The sequence below is a fragment of the Miniopterus natalensis genome, chromosome 11 (genome assembly GCF_054644295.1).
Source record: "Miniopterus natalensis isolate mMinNat1 chromosome 11, mMinNat1.hap1, whole genome shotgun sequence".
Classification (NCBI taxonomy): domain Eukaryota; kingdom Metazoa; phylum Chordata; class Mammalia; order Chiroptera; family Miniopteridae; genus Miniopterus; species Miniopterus natalensis.
The window spans coordinates 19,789,213-19,810,816 of record NC_142091.1 but is presented as its reverse complement, the minus strand read 5'-3'; the positions used below and the strand labels follow the sequence as shown (position 1 = coordinate 19,810,816).

The 21,604-nt window shown below is 36.9% G+C and overlaps 1 protein-coding gene and 1 non-coding gene across 2 annotated transcripts in view; one reads left to right on the top strand and one right to left on the bottom strand.

Annotated features, from left to right (window-relative positions):
• The first annotated feature begins 3,801 nt into the window (after nucleotides 1-3,801).
• CEP126 (centrosomal protein 126) overlaps nucleotides 3,802-21,604 on the top strand; it is a 64,091-nt gene continuing 46,288 nt past the window's right edge. Inside the window, exons 1-2 of the mRNA XM_087821592.1 lie at nucleotides 3,802-3,929; nucleotides 7,958-8,077. Coding sequence (XP_087677718.1) covers nucleotides 3,802-3,929; nucleotides 7,958-8,077 — 248 coding nt within the window. The remainder of the gene's footprint in view (nucleotides 3,930-7,957; nucleotides 8,078-21,604) is intronic.
• LOC148091941 (U6 spliceosomal RNA) lies at nucleotides 20,976-21,082 on the bottom strand. The gene has a single exon (XR_015715357.1). It is a non-coding gene; the product is annotated as a U6 spliceosomal RNA (small nuclear RNA).

Below are 21,604 nucleotides of genomic sequence, written 5' to 3'. Positions count from 1 at the left end.
TATCCCAAATTAATTCTCTATTCTCTGACTTTATTTCTCCACCTATTATTTAAACCTAAACAACTCTTATCTCTTATCTCTGGGACTAGACTGCCTGGGTTTGAATCTTGATTCCCCAATCCCTTGCCCTGGAAACTTGGGCAAAGTTACTTCTATCACTGTAGCTTAATTATTTCCTTTATAGAATGGGGATGGTTGTGTGGATTCAATGATTTAATATATGTAAGCACTTAGCACAGTACATGGAAAACAAGCACTCAGATGTTAGGTGGCATCATTATTATTTCACTTGATCTACACTACAATTATAACATGCTGACAAATAGCAATAACCTTTGAAAACTATATTAGGAGTGGATGAGTATATATCTTTAATCATAAATTTCTAATTGAAGTCTTATGAAACTGAAATGAAGATGGCAGAACTTTAGCAATTTTTAATCAGCCAGACGTTAAAATTCTTTGTTCTTTCACAGCTTGCCCAAAGACAAATTCAGGAAATTCTTACTTGAGGAAAAAAAAAAGAAAAACTTCAGCAGAAGATGGAAAAATAGCCTCAGCCAGGATGAAAGTGAAACCTCAATATTTGTTCATCACAGGCAGCCTTACCATATAATTCACAGGGTTATAGCAGTATTCGAATTAGATAAGTTATGGAATATGCATTGTAGCCATAAGGTGGCTATTATTAGTTTCTTTTGTAAACAGAACATATTTAACAATTGATGGGACCATGTTGATAAAGTTGGGTGTCTAATAGGAATCTCAGAGTTCACGTCTTCGAAGCCTAAGTGCTATTCCTTCTTCCACCCTCGGCCTTTCCCTCCCTGTGTTAGTGTACGGCAATACCCTTTATCTAGTTGTTCCAGTTCCACATCTGAGCCACATTTGCCTCTCCTCCCAATCGCCACAACCACTCATCAACATGTCTTATTGGCTCAAGATTAAAATTTTGCTTACTTCTTGCCACTCCCATTACTACCACTATAGACCAAGTCTCCATAATCTCTCACCCAACCAGCTATAACACCATTCAAACCAGCCTCATTGTATCTAGTCTTGTCAATTATAGTTTAAATTTCCCCACAACCGCTACGGTGATCCTTTTTAGTCTCCTACTCAAAATTCTCCAGTGGGCATTCCCTCCATTGGAAAGTGGATTTTGTATTAATTTCTTGCGTACTGTGTAAGTCCCCACTGAATCTGAAGTACGTGCCCCATGCACTTCTTCATTCAGACCTTTGTCCTAATTTCCCTTTCTCAGGGGACTCCCCTGAGCACACTACCTAAAACAGAACTGACATCAGTCTGTATCCCCCTAACACTCCATTTTTCTTGGTAGTACTTTTCACTACATGATATATTCTGGTGGGAAGAAAATATAAATACAAGATTCATAAGCATAGAGACTTGAAAGTTTTGTTCACCACTGAATCCTCAGCACCTAAAAAGTGCTTGGCACATGCTCAAAATGTGTATTTCCTTAATGTAAAAAAAAATCAATTATTTTGTGGTTTTGGAGTGTGAAAGAATTAAACATTATATTTAATATGACTGTTTCTTCCGACAAAACAAAGATTTTAGTATATTCTTTTTTATTGCTTCAATCATATTTGCCTTTCCTATCAAGAGGTAAAGTTTATAAATAATTCAAATTGTCTTTCTATTATCCAACTATCTAATCTTACAGCCTTTTTTTTTTTTTGGAATTTAAGACTATATAACTTAAATAAAATGTGGAAAACCAGCTTAATGTTTTGAAGAAAAGAATCACAAAACAAAAAAAATTAGTTCCTGTGATTTATTTTTAAAAAGCTGGCAAGATGCTGTTTAAAATTTATTTTCTTTTGGTTATTGTAAAGCAACATATGAATGAAGAATGTTTATATAAGCAAATATTTGCAGGCAACCAAGTCATGCTTCTAATGCTAATATACCATGCACCAAAGCAGTAAGGTGACAAGGAGTTATGAGATACTAAATTAATAATTAGCAAAAGCTAGACTTTCAGGAAGGCTAAAATGCCTAAATGCTCCAAACAGCAACCACAGGTTTCTCCCTTTTATTTCCACTGTGCCCTGCCCCACATAGTGCTCTGTCTCTCTCTTTCTCTCTCTTTCTCTCCATTGCTCTAGATGCAAACTTGGGATAACAGCAATGGGGATAGAATCAAGGTCAATGCCTGTGGCTAAGCCAGTTAGACACTTGCCAAGATAGCTAATGGTCCAAGTGTACACATTTAGTCTTTCTCTGCCAAAAGTATACATTATATCCTCTTAGCGTTGTCCTGAAGGGGGCTGCTGTGTTTTGTGTTCTAAATCAAAACCGGATTTGGCCCTGGCCGGTGTGGCTCGGTTGGTCCCGTGCTCCAAAAGGCCGCTGGCTGTATTCCCAGATCTGTGTTTCTCACTCACATGGATTTCTCTCTCCCTCTCCCTTCCTCGCTCTCTAAAATCAATAAAAAACATATATATATTTTTATTTTTAAAGAAATTGGATTTGTTGTGGCACTTGAAAATCTCAGCAACCAGAGCACATTTCAATTTGAGTCAATGCATCCAACTTTGCAAAAAATCAGTTTTAAGTAGTTTCCACTGGAATTTTTTATCATAATTTCAACTCTAAAAATGAACAAATGGATTCACAAAGGCAGAAGCATTTGAAGGATGGATGAGTGATCTTTATTTGGTTTCTACCTTCTGCTTCCAATCGGGGAATTTTCCCACCAAAATAAAACCTGGCTGACATACTGTCAGGATGTACCTGTACTTTTATAATGGGTTCCAGCAGACAGTTTCGGCTTTTTTTTTCCTCTCTTGAGATTTTCACTTGTATAGCCGTTAAACTGAGGCCTCGAAAATCCACTCAATTTTCCATCCCTCTTTATCTCAGTATGACCTCTTTCGGAGGATCTTCCCAGGAGATTCCTAGGTTGCATGTGGGCTTCCTTCCAGGCCGCCGACGCTGGGACGGTCTATTGGCAGAAGCGGGCAGCAGGGCGGGCGCCATCGGGAGCCCCGAAGCGCGAGCCTGTTCGCTGGGGAGACGGCGGGAAGACGGAAGGGCAGACGATGGGGAGTAGGCGAGAGAATGCAGAGAACGGAAATTCCCACTTCAGACGCTTTTTAAAAGAACTGGTGTTTGGGGATAGTGATGCCCCAGAAAGGCTCGGCCCGAACCCCACAGCAGGATTCGGTGGCTGAACGAGCTCTACCCTGCATTATCCCCGAGGAAATCCTTTCAGGATCGCCGCGGCGGCGGCACCGGGGGGTCTTCATCTCACTGTCTTCCATCACTCTCAACACCCCACGAAAACGCCTTCACGAAAAGGACGGCAGAGCTGAGCCGGGTTCTCACGCGCAATCGAATCCTCCACTCGCGGGAAAACTTTGGTCCCTGGAGACGCCGGTTCCCACCCGCCGCCAGCGGGGCACCGGGCGCGGGCAGCCAGGGCCTCCTATTGGCTGTCTCGGGCTCCGGCCCCGCCCCGCGCAGCCCCGCCCCCTGGTTTCCGTCGCGAAGGACGCGGCGTCGGTTGGTTGTCAAGATGGCGGCGGCGGCGAGGTCGCCGCCACTACCTCTCCCGCTGCCAGGAAAGTTCGCGGCCGCAGCTGCCGTCGCCACCACAGCCACCAGCGCCGCAGAGAGCGAACCGGAGCTTCCGCGGGCAACCCTTCCGCGTCTGTGACTCGCGGCCTGAGAGACCGAGTGCCGGGAGGGGCCGAGGAGGAGGAAGATGGAGCGGGAGCTGCCATGAAGGAGGCGCTAGGGGCGAGTCCGGAGGCGGCGCTGAGGTGAAGGATGCTGACCGGGAGGCCCGGAGCCCGGAGCGCGGTCGCGGGACTGGGCACTGAATCCTCAGACACGCGCGACAGAGCCCCCCTCGACCTTCGGCTGGGCGGCGGGCGTCACCGAGCTGGCGCTTACCTGTATCCTTCCTCCCGACCGTGGCCGCCGCGGGAGCGCGTTGGCGGCCGGGCCCCTGTCTTTTCGCCTTAGCTCCCCCTTCCCTCCGCTGCTAGGCAACGGAACGGGCCGGGGTCTTAGGGCGGACTTTTGCCTTAGAGCCGCCGGAGCTTCCCCCCGTAGACCTGAAGTGACACCGCTCCCTAGTGGCCGCTCCCCCGCCACCGGGTGACCCCACCCGGTTCTTCAGCTTCGGTGTCCAATGTTGGCGAGTTTTAAAAAACGTAAACCGCGTGTGCTGTGGAGGTCGGTTTCTTGCCTGCTAGGATTAGGCCGTACGCCCTTTACTTCCCATGACCGTCCTCCCGATTAACCGCGCTGCTCGGCGGTGAGAATTCCACAAACAGGTAAAGGGTTTCTGCTAAATCGAAGAGAGAGTCCGTGTTAACAGTGCGCCTGACTCGCCGCGGGTTCATTCCCCGGAGCCGCCGAAGCCGGGACCGTGGGGTGCTCTGCGCCCCTGAGCGCCGCCCGTTGTCAGGGAGACGGCGGAGGGGACGCGACGAGCGGGGCCCGGGACGCGACCCGCCCCAGGAGCTCGGACAGTCCGGAGGAACCGGGGAGCCCGCCTTTGACGTAGCTGTGGGTGGCATTGTAGAAAATGGAAAAAGCTGAGAGTTTTGTTTTCAAAATAAGTACACCGTGTGTATTCCTTAGAGAATATGGTGATGATTAGCATTCACCGTGGTATTCGCAGAGGACTTTGTCGGCGGGGAACCGGGCGTCTCGCCTCCTCCCTCCAGGTTAACCCTGTTTTGCCCACGTGGCCTCCCACTCCTTCTGGGGCGCTGCAGTTTTAACAGCACGCTGACAAGCAAGTTTAATTAAGGGCCTGCTCGCTGGCAGACTCCGTTCTAGGTATTAGGGATAAAAAGCTAGCGAGGAAGGCATGTGTACAGAGCTTCGTGCTTATTAAAAGAGCCCTCCTCCGATGCTGTCCTCCAGCTTCCACCCCTCTGTCGTGACTGTCTTTCTGTGGCTAAATTCTGAAAATGCTGGTGTGCAACTGCACCCCCTGGCTCCTCTTACCCATTCATTTTTAACCCTGCTGCCTTTGGCCTTTGCCGTGGCTGCACCCCAAAACCGGCCCTCTCGAAGGTGTGCTCTGAAATAAGCAGCGCTGTTTTCAGTAGGGGTTTGATCCTGTCCCCTTGACACTGTATTTTCTTGAACACTAAACTCCTGTTACACTGACCCTGAGTTATCTCTAAGTTAGAAAGTAGGAAAGCATTGTAAATGGCCCATTGACAAAGTGTCTGTTTCCATCATTGCCATTAATGAAATGGTAGGCTGAATTCTTTTAATTTTATGGGGCACGAGTGTTGACACAGACATCAAAGAAATTCAGCAGTGCCTTAAATGAACAAAACCAAAAAGACTTAATTCCAGAGTTGTAATGATGGCTTCCTATAAAGACATATATCACTAAAAATATATACTTAAATACTAAACATATGGTTAAAATTTTAAAAGCTGTAAATGATCATTTTAATAGATATGCCCAAGAGCCTTTGATAAAACCCAACAACTTTTGCTAGTATGTGTGTATATATACATATATAAATATGTATCTACAAATATATTTTTGCTAGTATATATAAGATACATAGCGTGTATATATTTAAATTGGAATAAAGAAATTCTTTTTTAATATAATAAAGACTATGACACTAAATCAAGAATATCATGTTATTAGTTGAAGAAACACTTAAGCACCATTTATAAATATTAATTTGGATTTTCATTGTGCCTGTCTGTAATGCTCAAATTTATTGGAATGAATGACTAAATGAGAAAAAAATCAAGTAACCTGGCAAAATTTCTACATGTGATTTTCAAATATGAAGTCAGTACTGAGAGACATCCAGTTTTCTACTTGAGTCAAAATTTCTTAACTCTAAATGCTATAAAAAAACAAAACTTCATAAAGTTCTCCTAATTAAAATTAGCCAAAGTGAATTGTTTCATTTCCCCTTCACATTTATGCCTCTTTTTTTCTCATAAGTCTCCCCAGTCTTCTTCCCTTCCACTTTTATTCTAGCACCCACTTTATCTCTCTTTCTTCCCTGCCCAATTTATACCCTAGTCTAAATTACCTGCACATATTCTCTCACCACCATCCTTGGTTCTTTGCACCCTGAAAGGATGAGCAGAGTTAGCCAAGCATGTGTCAAGAGAGAATGGCATGATAAATCACAGCATGTTCTGTTAATATGTATCCTTGTGTGACTAGGCAAAAAGGATTCATGCAGGGAAATGTTGAGAAATAATGTTGAAAATTATAGAAAGCTTTATATTCCAAGAAATTTGGAATTTGTCATAAAGATGATAAGAGCTTTTGGAGAACAACAAAGAATGAGAAAATCAATCATATTTGCAATTAGCTGGCTTTATGGAGTTTCAAAAGGAGGATGACACATTTAGAAGTAAAGAGAGAGAATGGCATGATAAATCACATTAGAAAACTGCTAAGTGAGTCCAGGTAAGAGATTTGGAATGCCTGAGCCAAGGCTGTGGAAGGGGTTACCGAGAAGAAAAAGAATCAGGATAGCTCTGATAAATTCGGCAGCAATATAGGTTGCATGATACATAGTTGTTTGTTACACTAAATGAGCTCCAATTGGAGAAAGACTAAATTGGGACAGGGAAAGACGAGGGTGAGGTAGAGTAGGTTAGACTGTTTTTAAATTACCATTATGTGTTACTTAATTCTACAACCCATAGTATTCTTGGTTGGTTTTTTAATGTTAAGTATATAAAAATTACCTTCCTTTAAACAGTTATTTATCAGTGATTCTTAGGGAAATATCTTACCTATACGTTACAGCTTGTGGGAAAAACAAAAATTTAACCAACCATCTAATTTTTTCTAAACTTGAAGAGCATACTTTGAAATGATGCAAAGGCAGCAGCATTCTTTATAATTCAGGGGGCAAAAGTTGTGTATATAATACACATTTTTATATTTATATATAAACATTTATTAATACATGTATATGTGGAGAAAGTCGTTTGATCTAAGTTTAAGAACATATAAATTGTCAGAACATTACAAACGTTACATTTGTGATTTTCTTTGTGGTCTTGTAATGAGATCTCAAACTTGTTGAACAGAGGACAGAACTGGCTTGCTTCACCTGAGCCAAGGCAGCTTCGCCCTTTGCTCTCACTTGCCCTGAAAGGAACTAGCACTTTCCTCCACGACCGTGCTGTTTGTGACTTAGCAGCTAGCCGTCTTGTTGAAGTCTGACTCCTTCTAAAAAAGTACTATATTAGAGAAGAACAGGGCAAAACGTCAGTTGTTTCTGTGCTAGGAAAGAACAAGATTTTCTTCCCTTTTGTCTCATTTTTATAAATCCTTCAAAAGAAACTTTAAGTAAATATGTGTATGTGCGTGTGCGCGTGTGTTTGTGTTGATGTGATAAAACTATATAATAAAATGAGGATAAAATAAATTATGGTCAATGGTATAAAGATGGTTAAATAGCAATATAATGGAAAATGAATAAGCTCCCATTAGCAAAGTGTTAAACAGCCAAAAGTTCAAATAAACATGATTATTTTTAAATATATAATGAAGTTTTTATAACATTAATACTGAAAGAATCCTAAAATCTACTGAAAAGCATAGTTTGTCTATTAGAGAAATATAACCTTCATTTTCCTATATGCATACATATATATATGCTTAAGATAGTAACTTGTTCATCAATACTCAAATATCTGTGTAATTAATAAATGATGTGCAGTCTCCTTATCTGAGCTCATGATGTCTAAAAGTAATTTTTTTCCCCAGGGAAAATGAGATATATCTTCAATTCTAATACCAACTCAGAATTTTTTTACATCAAACATCTACTGGTCATATACTAACACTAATGTGTACACATACTAATTGTTACACAAAAAATCATTATGTCAATTGTACTTAACATATAGCACTGACACTCATCCACTAAAGACATTGTCCTTAACTTTATGCTATCATTAGAGATATGAAAATCCATCTAGAGAAAAATTTAGAAGAAGAGCGTCAAATATTATTGCAGCAACAAAAAATATGTCGAAATCGAGCACGTAAATATTCTGTGGAGTCAAACCGGAGAAAAAAGTAAGTAAGTGTATTGTATTCACAGTGTAGAAATTCAAAGTCATTAAAAATTAATAGTTCCTCTACTTTGTAGCATTTTATGAACCTAAGTCATGACAATGCTTTATCTGTAAAACATTGACCAAGATTTGTGTGGCTTTGTACATTTCATAATTGTTTTTCTGCTTAAAGTACAAACATGGTGGTGCGGTATCTAGTTACTGACTGTGACCATAATCATCTTTTTTTGTCATAGAACTTCTAATTAGTGTCATGTACACTTCTTAAAATGCCTATAAAATGTATTATCTTCTTTATTTTTGTATCATTTCATGATAAATTAAAAGATTACCAGTTAGTATTTAGTCTCTAACAGAATATAAATTGATTTTATTATTCATTTCTATATACTTTTTCTGAATGGGGTATCCTCATTCATCCAGTCAGAAAAATGGGGGGAAATATGATAATGGTGGAAATATAATAAAAGAATTTTATAAATGACTGCCATAAAAATGTTTTCTAGTATAAGCTGGAAAGTAAAGTAAAAATGTAAACCATCCAATCACTGCTTAACATTTTTCAAGATTTGTTTGAATTACTAGATTTTTTTTAAAACAGCATAGTTATGCCATTTTTTGTTGTTGTTTTTGCTCCTTTATCCATATTCCTACAATACACAAATGGCAGAAAAGCCCTAGAGTTTATTAACTACGTCATTAGGTATGTGTTGCAAGTCCCATTTGGGGAATACAAAATTGTTTGCCTATAATTTTTTTTTCTGGCATATGCTTCTTTGTAGATTAACTCTTTCATTGTCTGGTGTACTTGAAATTATTTAATAAATCTTGTTTTTGTTTTGTATTTGTGTGCTTCTGTTTTTCTCCTACTTTTTAGTTTCTGAAGCCTATAAAAGGCACATTATAATTGTTCAATAAAGGTGAATAATCATATGTTGAAAGGGTGTCGTGAGCTTTGGTGTCAGAGATCTAGGTTAAAGTCCGAGCTTCGTGAGTTAGAGCAAGTTATTAAATCTCTTTGAGTCTCAGTTTCCCATTTATGATTTGAATTAATACCATCTATTTCAAGGGAGTGTTATGTAGAACAAAAATGGTAATATTAGAGAGGAATAGCCAAGAACACATGTAAAAATAATTATCATGGTGTCTTTCACATATTGCTTCTTTTCTATTAAGCTTATTTATTTTGTTGATTAGTAAATTAATATTTGTCCATTGTGTTTTCTAATAATTGACTTGCTCTGTGAAATAGCAGGCTTTATACGTGGATTTGATCTTTAAACTCCCTACCTGTCTTCTCTCATCAAACACTTATGTGATTTTTGATGTAGGAAATATAAAAGGGAAATTTTGGGTTAAAATTCTAAAAGGCAGAACATTTTCCAATACAATTTCATTATGTATTATTTTTCTATTATCCTACAATCCTATGTAAAGATATAAAAATTTCTTTTTTAAACATTAATCATTTGTCTCTATATTTCGCCTTTTATAAAGGGAGTCAAATTATTTATACACTAATGAATTTTAAAATATATATTATTATGGTCTTTTTGGCCTTACTCTTTATCTATCCACTTATGCTTTATGTCATCTAAGTTTATACTACCAACTTAGATTATGGTCACAAATTGGTTCACAAATTTGTTGTTTTTTAAAGTATTTTTTTCCTAGAGACATTTTCCTTCTGTTATTTGTTAGTTATACTTTGACATTGTCAGTGTTATCCTTAGTAGCACTCAGAGGAAAATGTTCATAGCACCAAGTGCTTTGTTTATTTCCATTAATTGCTGAAAAGCACACTCATTTTTATTTTATTTTTTACTTGTTTTTTGGTTTCTATTTACCAGTAATTTTCTTGTATGTTTTTACCACATTCTCAAGTTCTCCATTCTCTTGCTCTGTCTATACAATGGAGTGTTTTGTTTCCCTTTAAGACCTCTTCCCATCATCAACAGGTACTGGTTACCATTTAGGTCTAATGCACTTTGGCATCCTGGGTCTTCCCTTTAATGCTCTTAGGAGTTGGAGCCACAGTTTCTTGCCTCCCATAGCATTCCTTTTTTCATTTTGTCCTATACCATTAGTTTGCTGGAGCACATCCTCAAGTAACTTTCTATTTATTTATTTTTTATATGTCTTTATTGATTTCAGAGAGAGGAAAGGAGAGAGGGAGAGAGAGAGAGATGGAAACATCAATGATGGGAGAGTCATTGATCAGCTGCCTCCTGCACGCTCCCAACTGGGGATGGAGCCCGCAACCCGGGCATGTGCCCTGGCCGGGAATCGAACCCCGATCGCCTGGATCCTAGGTCGACGCTCAACTGCTGAGCCACGCCCGGCCGGGCTCAAGTAACTTTCTAATATGCTGCTTTGTAGAACAAGTAATTTTAAGATATACACACACACATAAAAGAAATTAACTTATTTCCCACACTGTTTTTAATTTTCAATTTTAGAACTATCTTTTGGTAAATAAATGAACAGGCATTTATTCCTTCAACAGGCATAGTTGATTACCAATGATTAAACAAATCAGGAAAAAAATTATTTTATTTTACCATTAAACTTTATAAATAACAATAGATTAAATGTAACTTCATGAAGAAAAGAAATTGAAATAAATTTTAAGGAGTAAAATCCCAAAATGAGCCTTCAGATACTTTTAAAACAATATGATGTAAACATATACAGGTGATCAGGCAAAATTTCTGTGTAACTGACAGAATAAGAGAGAAAAGGTCAGAATAGGGAAAATTGCCCAAATAAAGAGAAGAGGAAACACTACCAAATAACAGATGAGGGGCAAGCACTTGGGAAGAATCTCTAAAATCTATATTAAAAAAGATTCCTTTAAATATCCTAAAGGCAGGATAAAATTACCTAGAGTATCATCGAATGAATTATTTGGTGAACATGAAGTAGGAGATAGCATCATTATCAGTGAGAATGACAGAGTTTGGAGTTACCCATAAAGCAGGAAAAAAATGTACCCTTAGAATAAATAAAAAGGAATTATACTTTAAGCAATAAGTCATATTTGTCAAACCTCCATAAGTGGAGATATGGTATAAGCTAATAAATATAAATAGATTAAAATAAATTTGGATATCAGTAGGTTTACATATGTGTGAGTATATTATTCATAATATATTAAAGGAAAATTAAAGAAATTTAGTATATATGTAAGTTCTCATTTACCTTTTAAAATATTTATTTACTGAACTTTTACTGGGTTTAATATACTGGAGAATAGAATGTACAGCATGGTGACTATAGTTAATAATAACGTATTATACACTGGAAATTTGCTAAAAGAGTAGAGCCCAAATATTCTCATCACACACACACACACAAAATAGTAACTATGGGAGGTGATGGATATGTTAATTAGTTTGATTGTGGTACTCATTTCACAGTGTATACAGATATCGAAACCATTTTGAACACCTTAAGTATAAACAATTTTTATCAAAAATAAATTTTAAAAATTTTAAGTTGCTAAGGCAGACCATGTTTCTTCCAGGAAAAAGTCTAATTCCAGGGTTAATGGGAAGCAACAAAATACTCTTACAACTCTGATTTCTATAATTGCAGAGAAACTATCTCATTTTTGTCATCAGACCCTTCTATTCCCACAGCACTTACCATAGTGTCTGGCACATAACAGCATAAAAGAAAATCAGTAATTAGTCATTAAGTGAATAAGCAAAGAGCTATATTAATTATCACTACAATTAATTGCTTATTAAAACTTTTATTATTGAGCCTGTCATTGAGTTTAGGAGTGGAAGCTGTTGTTTGTTGGTCACATTCTGTCCCTGGCTTAATCTGATTCAGTCTAGCAAAGGCTTTATTTCTTATGGTCCTGGAAAGTACTGTGTGAAATTATTATTACTATCTGTCTACATTTTAGCCCAGAGAACAGGACCACTATGGAACAATATTAAATACTAGTGATGGTCATTCTGATTATATCAAGAAACATATTACCTCTTAGCTTTGGAAAACCATCATTCCTTGTTGGCAAACTTTGTTGAACTGGTGGTATTTTCTCAATTTCTCAAACACTCTAATTTTTTTTTTTTTTTGCGTGCTATTTCTTCTGCCTAGAGCAGTTCCCCAGAGTAATATTCCCTGTTTACCTTATTTAATATCAGTTCCCTTGGTTTCCTATCTCAGACTAGAGTTTCTTCAAAGCACTTATGACAATTAGTAATTCTTTGTTTACTTGGTTTTATTTGCTTGCCTCACTAGATTATAAACAGTTAAATAGACATATCTGTTTTACTTATTGTTATATTCCCAGAAGATTAATTATTATTAAATCAAAATAATAGAAAACTGCTTTTAAAAGTGCTCTAATCTATTCAAAGTTGACATATGGTCGAGAATCCATTCAACTGTTGTTTATTAAGCATCTACCAGAGGCAAGCCTTTGAGTTCTGCTCAGGAATTCCACAAATTAAAAGTCCCTGCACTCAATGAACTTAGAGTCTGATGAGGGAGGAGACAGTAAAAATGCAAGTAATTCTTTCATTTAGCAATTCTGTGGAGTGCCTGCTATGATCCAAGCACTATGCTATGTGCTGACACAGACACTGTCCTTCTTAGGATACTTAGAATCTAATAAGCAATACAGAAAAGTAAATAGATAATTACAATTTAGTGAGATAAATATTATCTCACTAAATTATTATTTATAATAATAGAGTTCCATGGGAAGACAAATTTTATTATGTGTGGATGCTGGGGATAGAAGTACTTTGGAAAAGAAGAGGAAAATTTCAAGAAGGCTGTAACATACTGTACAGATAGTGGTTAAAAACCTGGCAGTGTCACACTACCTAGTTTAGACTCCCAGTGCTTGCACTTAGTGACTGCGTGACCTGGACAAAATTACTTCCCTCTCTAAGGCTCAGTTTTTTCATCTTTTACTCAGAGAACTGTGTGAGGAAAAACAAGGTAATATATATATAACACTTATATACAATGCCTGGCCATAGTGAGCACTTGTAATAATGATTACTGTTGTTATTCCATTTTCACAGGTCATCTTATGTGTAGTGATGAACTTTCCTTTGCTGACAGCCTTCCCCCAAACTTTCTAAATCAGTTTCTAGAATCCTGATCATGTCCCCTGTCCAAAGTATTATGTAAATACTTACCCACATGTATTTAGGAGAAAGTAAACAGAAAATGTTTACCCCCTCAAAAAAATTAAGACTTAAAGCAGTTGAAGACGTGTAATTGTGTTAGAAACTGTTCTTTGAACCTCAAATTGAGGTAAATATGGATGCAAGCAATTTTTTGTTTTTTGGCATGTGAAAAATTCTCTGCTTACAGCTTCTCTGTTTCTCTCTGATAAAGAATGTGAGAAGGAGGTAGAAGGTGAAATTGTGGAGAGTGTGAAGAGACTAGTAGATATTTGATAGATAACAAAGGGATGAGGTACAAGGAGTCTTAGTGCTCTTCATTGTCGCTTCTAACCATTGTTCTCTCTTTTAAATCCCTCATCTCTTTTAAAGCACATGCCATCCAGCTATGCTGCTCACCATTACCCCTCCTTATCGCTGTCATCTATAGATCTTCTATGTTATTCCTTGAAAGTTTTAGCACCTGGCACTTTTTGTCTCCCTGTGACTATTCCAGCAATCTTTCTTTGTAATTTCAATATCTTCATAGACCATCCATCCAACCTGGTGACCTGTGATTTTCTTGAACTTTACCCGTTCAGTGCCTTTCAGCAATTACCCTCCAAAATATCAGTTTCAGAAATCTCAATCTGATTTATACCTCTTGTCTTTCCATGTCACTACTTCTAGTACCTTGAATTCAGCGATTCTAAGACTGTACCCCAATCTGTTTATCCTATCATCATTTCTCTAGTACATCCCATCCCTCACTTTTAGTAGAAAATGTTCTCACTTTTAGTAAAGCTCAGCTTACTCCATGATCCATCATTATCACTCCCTTGCATATACCTTCAAATGATTTGCAGTCAATCTCCACTCATCATAGCAACCACTATGTTGATTTCTAACATCAAAATTAGTTTTGCCTGTTCATGCACTTTTGGTTCTGGTTCCTTTTACTTAATATTGAGCTTCATCAATGTCATTGCATATGTCAGTAGTTCATTTTTTATTGCTGAGTGGTATTCCACTGTAAGGTTATACCATGACTTGTTTATATTCTATTGATGGACATTAAGGTGTTCTAATTTGGGGTAGTAATAAAGATGCTGGCTGGAAGGTAATTCAAGCTGAAATGGTAAAACAAGATAGAATCAATAAGTAAAACAATATTTTCATGGGCATTTTACATTTCTCCTGAGTAAATACCTGAAAGTAGAATAGATGGTTCTAAGGGTATGTGTATGTTTATCTACATATGAAGCTGTCAAACAGTTTTACAAAAGGCCTGACCATTTTACATACATGCCAGCAACATACATGAATGAGTCCCAGTCACTGCATAACCTGTCTACTCAGTATTTTTATAATTTTAACAATGTAGTAAGTATGGAATTATTTTAATCTGCACTTCCCTTGATTAGTCATTCCTATATGGTTTTTGTAGAGTGTCTGTTCAAATATGTTGACCATTTTTAATCTCCTTATTCTTCTTTTTGAGTTGTAAGATACTTTATATGTATGTAGAAATTCAATTGATTTTTATATATCGACCTTGTTTTCTGAGAACTTGGTTAAATTTACTCAACCAAGTAAATTGGGCTCTATTTTTCCAATTGATATGCCTTTTATTTTTATGTTGACTTTATGGAACTTTCTAGTACTTCCAATGCAATAGGAAATAGCAGTAATGAGTAGGTATCTTTGCCTTCTACCCTTTTGGAGGGAAGTATTAACTATGCTGCTAGCTAGGGATTTTTGATAGATGTCTTTTATCAGACTGAGGAAGTTTCCTTCAGTTTCTAGTTTGCTGAGAGTCTTCTCATGAACATTCATTGAATATTGTCATATAGGTTTTGAAATGGAAGAAAGGTTCTGCTGCCTGTCACTACCTTGGTCAATAAATAGAAACAAGGTTGAATCTTTGTGATGCGTTTTTACTCATCTGGCCAGCAATCTGAAAGCTGCAAGCATGATACCATGAAAGAAACCGCTCTGACATCTCATCTCAAGCCAGCCGTTATATAGGGTTGGAGAGTGGGGAAAAAATCTAAAGCTACGTGAGTTCCCAGGGTCTGTTTTCTATCATTGTCCTTGTAAAGATTAGCCCTCAGACATTTGTTTCCCTTCAGGCATGTCCTGTTCTTGGTCTGCTTTCAAAATGTATCTTCTGTCTGAGTGATGGACCTCGAGGCCACTTATTTTTAAGACTCTGTCTCCTTACAACACATCCTCCAGTTTCCCAGAATCTGTAAGAAAAATCTCTTATCTATAGTTAGTACAGTGAATATAGGTATTAATCAACTGTGATTCTGTTTTTATTGTGTGCCCTTCCCCTATCAGTTTTATTCCACTATTTGATCAGTATGGGGAATTGCACTGGTTGTGTTGTGAAATGTTAAGTCAACCTTGCCTCCCAAGGATAACTCTCACTTTATAATGATTTCATTTTGTGTGTGTGTGTGTGTGTGTATATATTATAAAAAAATATATAAATTGCTGGGATTTATTTGCCAATATTTTGTGAAGAATTTCTATGTAATGTTTATGAAAGATTTCTTGCAATATCTTTGTCAGGTTTTATGCTGGCCTTATAAAATGTGTTGGGGAAGTGTTCCTGCACTTCTGTATTTTGAAAAAGGTTGTATATGATTGTTATTTATCCTTTAAATGCTTGACCAAAAAATAGTAATAAAATATCTAAACTTGGAGTTTTCTTTGTGGGAAGCTTGTTAATTATAAAGTGAATTTTATTAATAAATATAGTGTTGTTCATATTTCTTTTCTATGTCATTTTGGTAAGTTATGCCTTTTAAGAAGTTGGTCCAAATTATCTAAGTTGTTGAATTTATTATCATAAAGTTTTTATAATACTCTCCTCTTATTCTTTTAGTGCTTGTGGTATTTGTAGTAATATCCTATCTTCCATTCATAATATTGATCATCTTTGGTTTTGGGGGTTTCCTTCATCATTCTTTTTTTCATCTTTTTTTTTGTTTGTTTCATTCCTCATTCTTGTTAGGAATTTATCAATTTTATTAACATTTTCATAGGAAACTTTAGTCTGTATGGTCTCTATTTTTTCTACTTTTTCGTTAGTTTCTTATTTTTATTAGTTCCTTTCTTCTTACTTTAGAATAAATTTGTTCATCTTCTAGATTCATAAGGTGAAAACTGAAATCATTGATTTTAAACCTTCCTCTTTTTTCTAATATAGGCATTTAAAGTTATACAGTTTCCTCTGAACAATCTTATAAATCTAATATGCTGTATTTTTATTGTCATATAGTTTAAAATTTAGTTTTGTTACTTCCCTTTAACTTCTTCTTTGACCTGTGGCTTATTTAGAAGTATGTTGTTGTTCTTATTGGGGTGTTTGTTTGTTTGTTTGATCCTCACCCAAGGACATTTTTTCCATTGCTTTTCAGAGAGAGTGGAGGGGTGTGGGGGAGAGAGAGAGAAGCATCGATGTGAGAGAGACACATTGATTGGTTGCCTCCCATTCTTGCACCAACCAGGGCCAGGGATTGAGTCTGCAACCGAGGTACATGCCCTTGGCTGGATTCAAACCCAGGACCCTTCAGTCCAGAGGCCAACACTCTAACCACTGAGCCAAACTGGCTAGGGCAGTTCTTATTGTTTTAATTTCCAATTATTTGAAGCTTTCCTAGATATTATAATTGATTTCTCTTTTAAATCTTTTGTATTTTATTTTTAAATTATAGTTGACATTCAATATTGTTTTATATTAGTTTCAGCTGTATACAATAGTTGTTAGACAATTATATAATTTACAAAGTGGAAACCCACCTGGCACCACACATATTGACTATATCCCCTATGCTGTACTTTATATCCCCTTGATTACTTTGTAACTACCAATTTCTACTTTTTAATCCCTTCCCCTTTTTGACCCAACCCCCCTACCCCCTTCCATCTGGCAACCATCAGTCTGTTCTCTGCATCTATGAGTCTGTTTCTGTTTTGTTTGTTCATATATTTTTCTTTAGATTCCACATGTAAGTGAAATATATGGTATTTGTCTTTCTCTAACTTATTTTACTTAGCATAATACTCTCTAGTTCCATCCATGTTATTGTGAATGGTAAGACTGCATTCTTTTTATGGTTAATATTCCATTGTATATATGTACCACAACTCTTTATCTACTCATCTATTGATGGGCACTTGGGTTGCTTCCATATCTCGGTTATTGTAAATATTGCTGCAGTGAACATTGGGGTGCATATATCTTTTTGGATTAGTGTTTTGGGTTTTTGGATATATACCCAGGAGTAGAAGTACTGGGTTATAAGGTAGTCTACTTATAATTTATTAAGGAAACTCCATACTGTTTTCCATAGTGGCTGCACCAATTTTTATTCCCAATAGCAGTGCAAGAGGGTTTCCTTTTCTCCACATCCTTACCAACTGTTGTTTGTTGACTTATTGATGATAGCCATTCTGACAGGTGTAAGATCATATCTTATTGTGGTTTTAATTTGTATTTCTCTGATGATTAGTAAAATTGAGCATTTTTCCATATGTCCATTGGCTATCTATATGTCCTCTTTGGAGAAGTGCCTATTCACATTCTCTGCCCATTTCTTCATTAGATTGTTTGTATTTTTCAGTGTTGAGTTGTATGAGTTCTTTTAAATTTGGGGTATTAACCCCTTATCAGATATAGCATTAGCAAATCTGTTCTCCCATTCAGTAGGTTGTCTTCATTTTGTTGATGGTTTCCTTTGATGTACAAAAACATTTTTTTAAAAAAATATATCTTTATTGATTTCAGAGAGAGGAAAGGAGAGGGAGAGAGAGAGACAGAAACATCAACGATGAGAGAGTCACTGATCGAGCCCGCAACCCAGGCATGTGCCCTGATGGGGAATCGAACCCCAATCGCCTGGATCCCAGGTCAACGCCCAACCGCTGAGCCACACCCGGCAGGGCTACAAAAACATTTTATTTAAATGTAGTCCCATTTGTTTACTTTTTTGTTTCCCTTGCCTGAAGGGATATATCAGAAAAAATATTACTAAGAGAAATGTCTGAGATTTTACTTTCTATGTTTTCTTCTGGGAGTTTTATGGTTTCGAGTCTTATATTTAACCCTTTAATCCATTTTGAGTTTATTCTTTTATATGGTGCAAGAAGGCGATCTAGTTTCACTTTTTGGCATGTATCTGTCCAATTTTCCCAACACCATTTATTGAGTAAACTATCTTTACCACATTGTTTGTTCTTGCCTCCTTTGTCAAATATTAATTGATCAGACAGGTGTGGGTTTATTTCTGTATTTCTATTCTTTTCCATTGATCTATATGTCTGTTTTTATGCCAGTACCATGGTGTTTTGATTACTATAGCTTTGTAGTATAGTTTGATATCAAATAGCATAATACCTCCAACTTTGTTCTTCTTTCTCAAGATTGCTGTAGCTAGTCCAGGTCTTTTGTGGTTCCATATAAATTTTTGGATTATTTGTGTATACTTTTCTTTTTACTTTTTTTAATCCTCACCTGAAGATATTTTTTCTATTGCTTTTCAGAGAGAGTGGAAGGGAGGGAGAGAGAGAGAGAAATATCAATGTGAGAGAGACACATTGATTGGTTGCCTCCCTCACGTACCCCACCAGGGCGGGGATTGAGCCTGCAACTGAGGTATGTGCCCTTGGTCAGAATCGAACGCAGGACCCTTCAGTCTGCAGGCCAACACCCTAACCACTGAGCAAAAACTGGCTAGGGCTGTAGTTTGTGTGTGTGTGTGTGTGTGTGTTATCTTGCCAAGTTTAGGCTATCAGGGTTATGTTGACCTCATAAAATGTGTTAAGTATTGCCTCTTCAATTTTTTGAGAGAGTTTGAGGAGGATAAGTATTATATTCTTTGAATATTTGATAGAATTAACCAGTGAAGCCATCTGGACTTTAACTTTTGGGGGAAATTTTGATGATTGTTTCAATTTCCTCACTGTTGATTGGCCTATTTAGATTTTATAGTTCTTCATGATTCAGTCTAGGGAGGTTATATATTTCTAGGAACCTATCCATTTTTTTCTAAGTTATTGAAATTGGTGGCATATAGTCTTTCATAGTATTTTTGTATGCTCCTTTGTATTTGTTTGCTGTCTGTGGTAACTTCTCTTTGATTTCTGATTTCATTTGAGTCTTTTTCTCTTTTTTCCTTAGTGAGTCTAGCCAGAGCTTTGTCAATTTTATTAATCTTTCAAAGAACCAGCTCTTTTGTTGCATTAATTTTTTATATTCTTTTTGTTTTCTATTTCATTTAATTCTCTAATTTTTATTATTTTCTTGCTTCTGCTGACTTTGGACTGCTTTTGTTCTTTTTCTAGTTCTTTGAGATGTAATGTTAGGTTGTTTACTTGGGACCTTTCTTGTTTCTTGAGATAGGCCTGAAATGATATAAACTCCCCTCTTATTAACTGCTTTCACTGCATCTGAAAATTTTAATATGATCTATTGGCATTCTAATTTGTCTCTATTTATCCTTTGACCTCTCCTTTTATTTCATTTTTGACCATCATTTTTTAGTAGCACATTGTTTAATCACATATTTGTGGTTTTTCCCACTTCCTCTTTGCAGGTGATTTCTAATTTCAAAACATTGTGGTCATAGAATATACTTAGTATGATTTCAATCTTCTTAAATTTGTTAAGGCTAATTTTGTGTCCCAACATATGCTCTATCCTTGAGAATGTTCCATGTGCACAAGAGAAGAATGTATAATCTGGTGTTCTGGGATGAAAGGCTCTGTAAATATCAATTTTGTCCATTTGGTCTAACGTGTAATTTAAAGCTGATTTTTTAGGTTGATTTTCTATTTGGATGATCTATCCATAGCTGTCAATGGGATATTTAGGTCCCTACTATGATTGTGATTTTATCTCTTTCTCTGTTTAATTCTGTTAGTACGAGGTAGTTGCTTTATATGTTTTGGCACTCCGTGCGTGAGTGCATATATATTGAGATGTGTTGTCTCTTCTTAATGTAATATCCCCTTTATCATTATAAAATGTCCACCTTTGTCTCTTGCTACCTTTGTTATCTTGAAATCTATTTCTTCAGATATTAAGTATGACCACACACACTCTTCTGTGGATGCTATTTGCTTGGAGAATCATTTTCCAACCTTTCACTTTGAGTCTATCTTTGTCTTTGCAGCTGAAATGTATCTCCTGAAGACAGCATATGGTTGGGGTTTTTTATTCAATCTGCTACTCTGTGACTTTTATTAGTGAGTTCAGTTCATTTACGTTTAGGGTGATTGTTGATGTATGAGGATTTCCTATAGGCATTTTATCCTTTGTTTTCTAGTATCTCTGTGTCTCCATTGTTTCTTTTCCCTTGTGTTCCTCTCTGTTGTTTTAGTTTGGTGGTATTCTGTATTTTTTTCCTCTATTTCTCTTTCTTTTAAATTATATGTCTCAGTTTTTGATTTGTGTGTGTGTGTTTAGTTATCATTAGGCTTATGCAAAAGAAAATTTCACAAATACAGTAGTCCTTTCTCTTCTGAATGCATCTTATTTCCATTTCCCTTTGCAAGTTCAGACCTTGCTCCACCACTTTTCTGTTTTTGTTTTCAGAAATTATCCCTATTTATGCTGTGAGTACATTTCCAAATTGCAGTAGCTGTTGGCTTCTTCTTCTCTTTTTAATGTATTTACCTCCTTTAATTTTTATGTGATATTTAAGTGTATATTACCCTATTCAGAAAAAGGATTGTAATATCCTCCTTCTGAAAAATAATATGGGATACTTCATGAATTTGCATGTCATTCTAGCATGGGGGCCATGCTAATCTTCTCTCTGTCATTCCAATTTTAGTGTATGTGCTGCTGAAGCAAGCACAGGACTTTTTGAGTTGACTCTATCGGCATCTGTCAGAAAAGCCTTGTTTACCACCTCCTAGCAGAAAGTAGAATATTCCCTTAATGCTTCCACTTAACTGCCTCTTTTTTTCCTCTCTCTCTTTCTCTTCAAAGGTTGCATTACCTAAAAAATGAACTGGTCTGTCATATACTTTTCCCCCTTCGATTTCCAGTTCTTGCTTTATATCTACACCCAATTTAGTGTTTTAAGATTCACATGCACCTTGAACATCTGCATTCTTATTTCCTCAAATGTTACCCTTCTCTAATTTAGTGAAAATTGGGTGTGGAGTAAGGAAATGTTTTTCTTACCTCCTAATTGTTCACCTAGTGCTATTTCTCAACTGACCCTAGCCATTCTCAATTGTGTTGGGGCTTGTTGCTGGTTATTTTCAAGAATTTTTGGATTTAGTCCTCTTGATAGAATGCTGTACAGTCTGTATGTGTGGCAGCAGAAGTGTAAACGTCTGGCAGGTCCACCATCCTTCAGGATTCCATCACA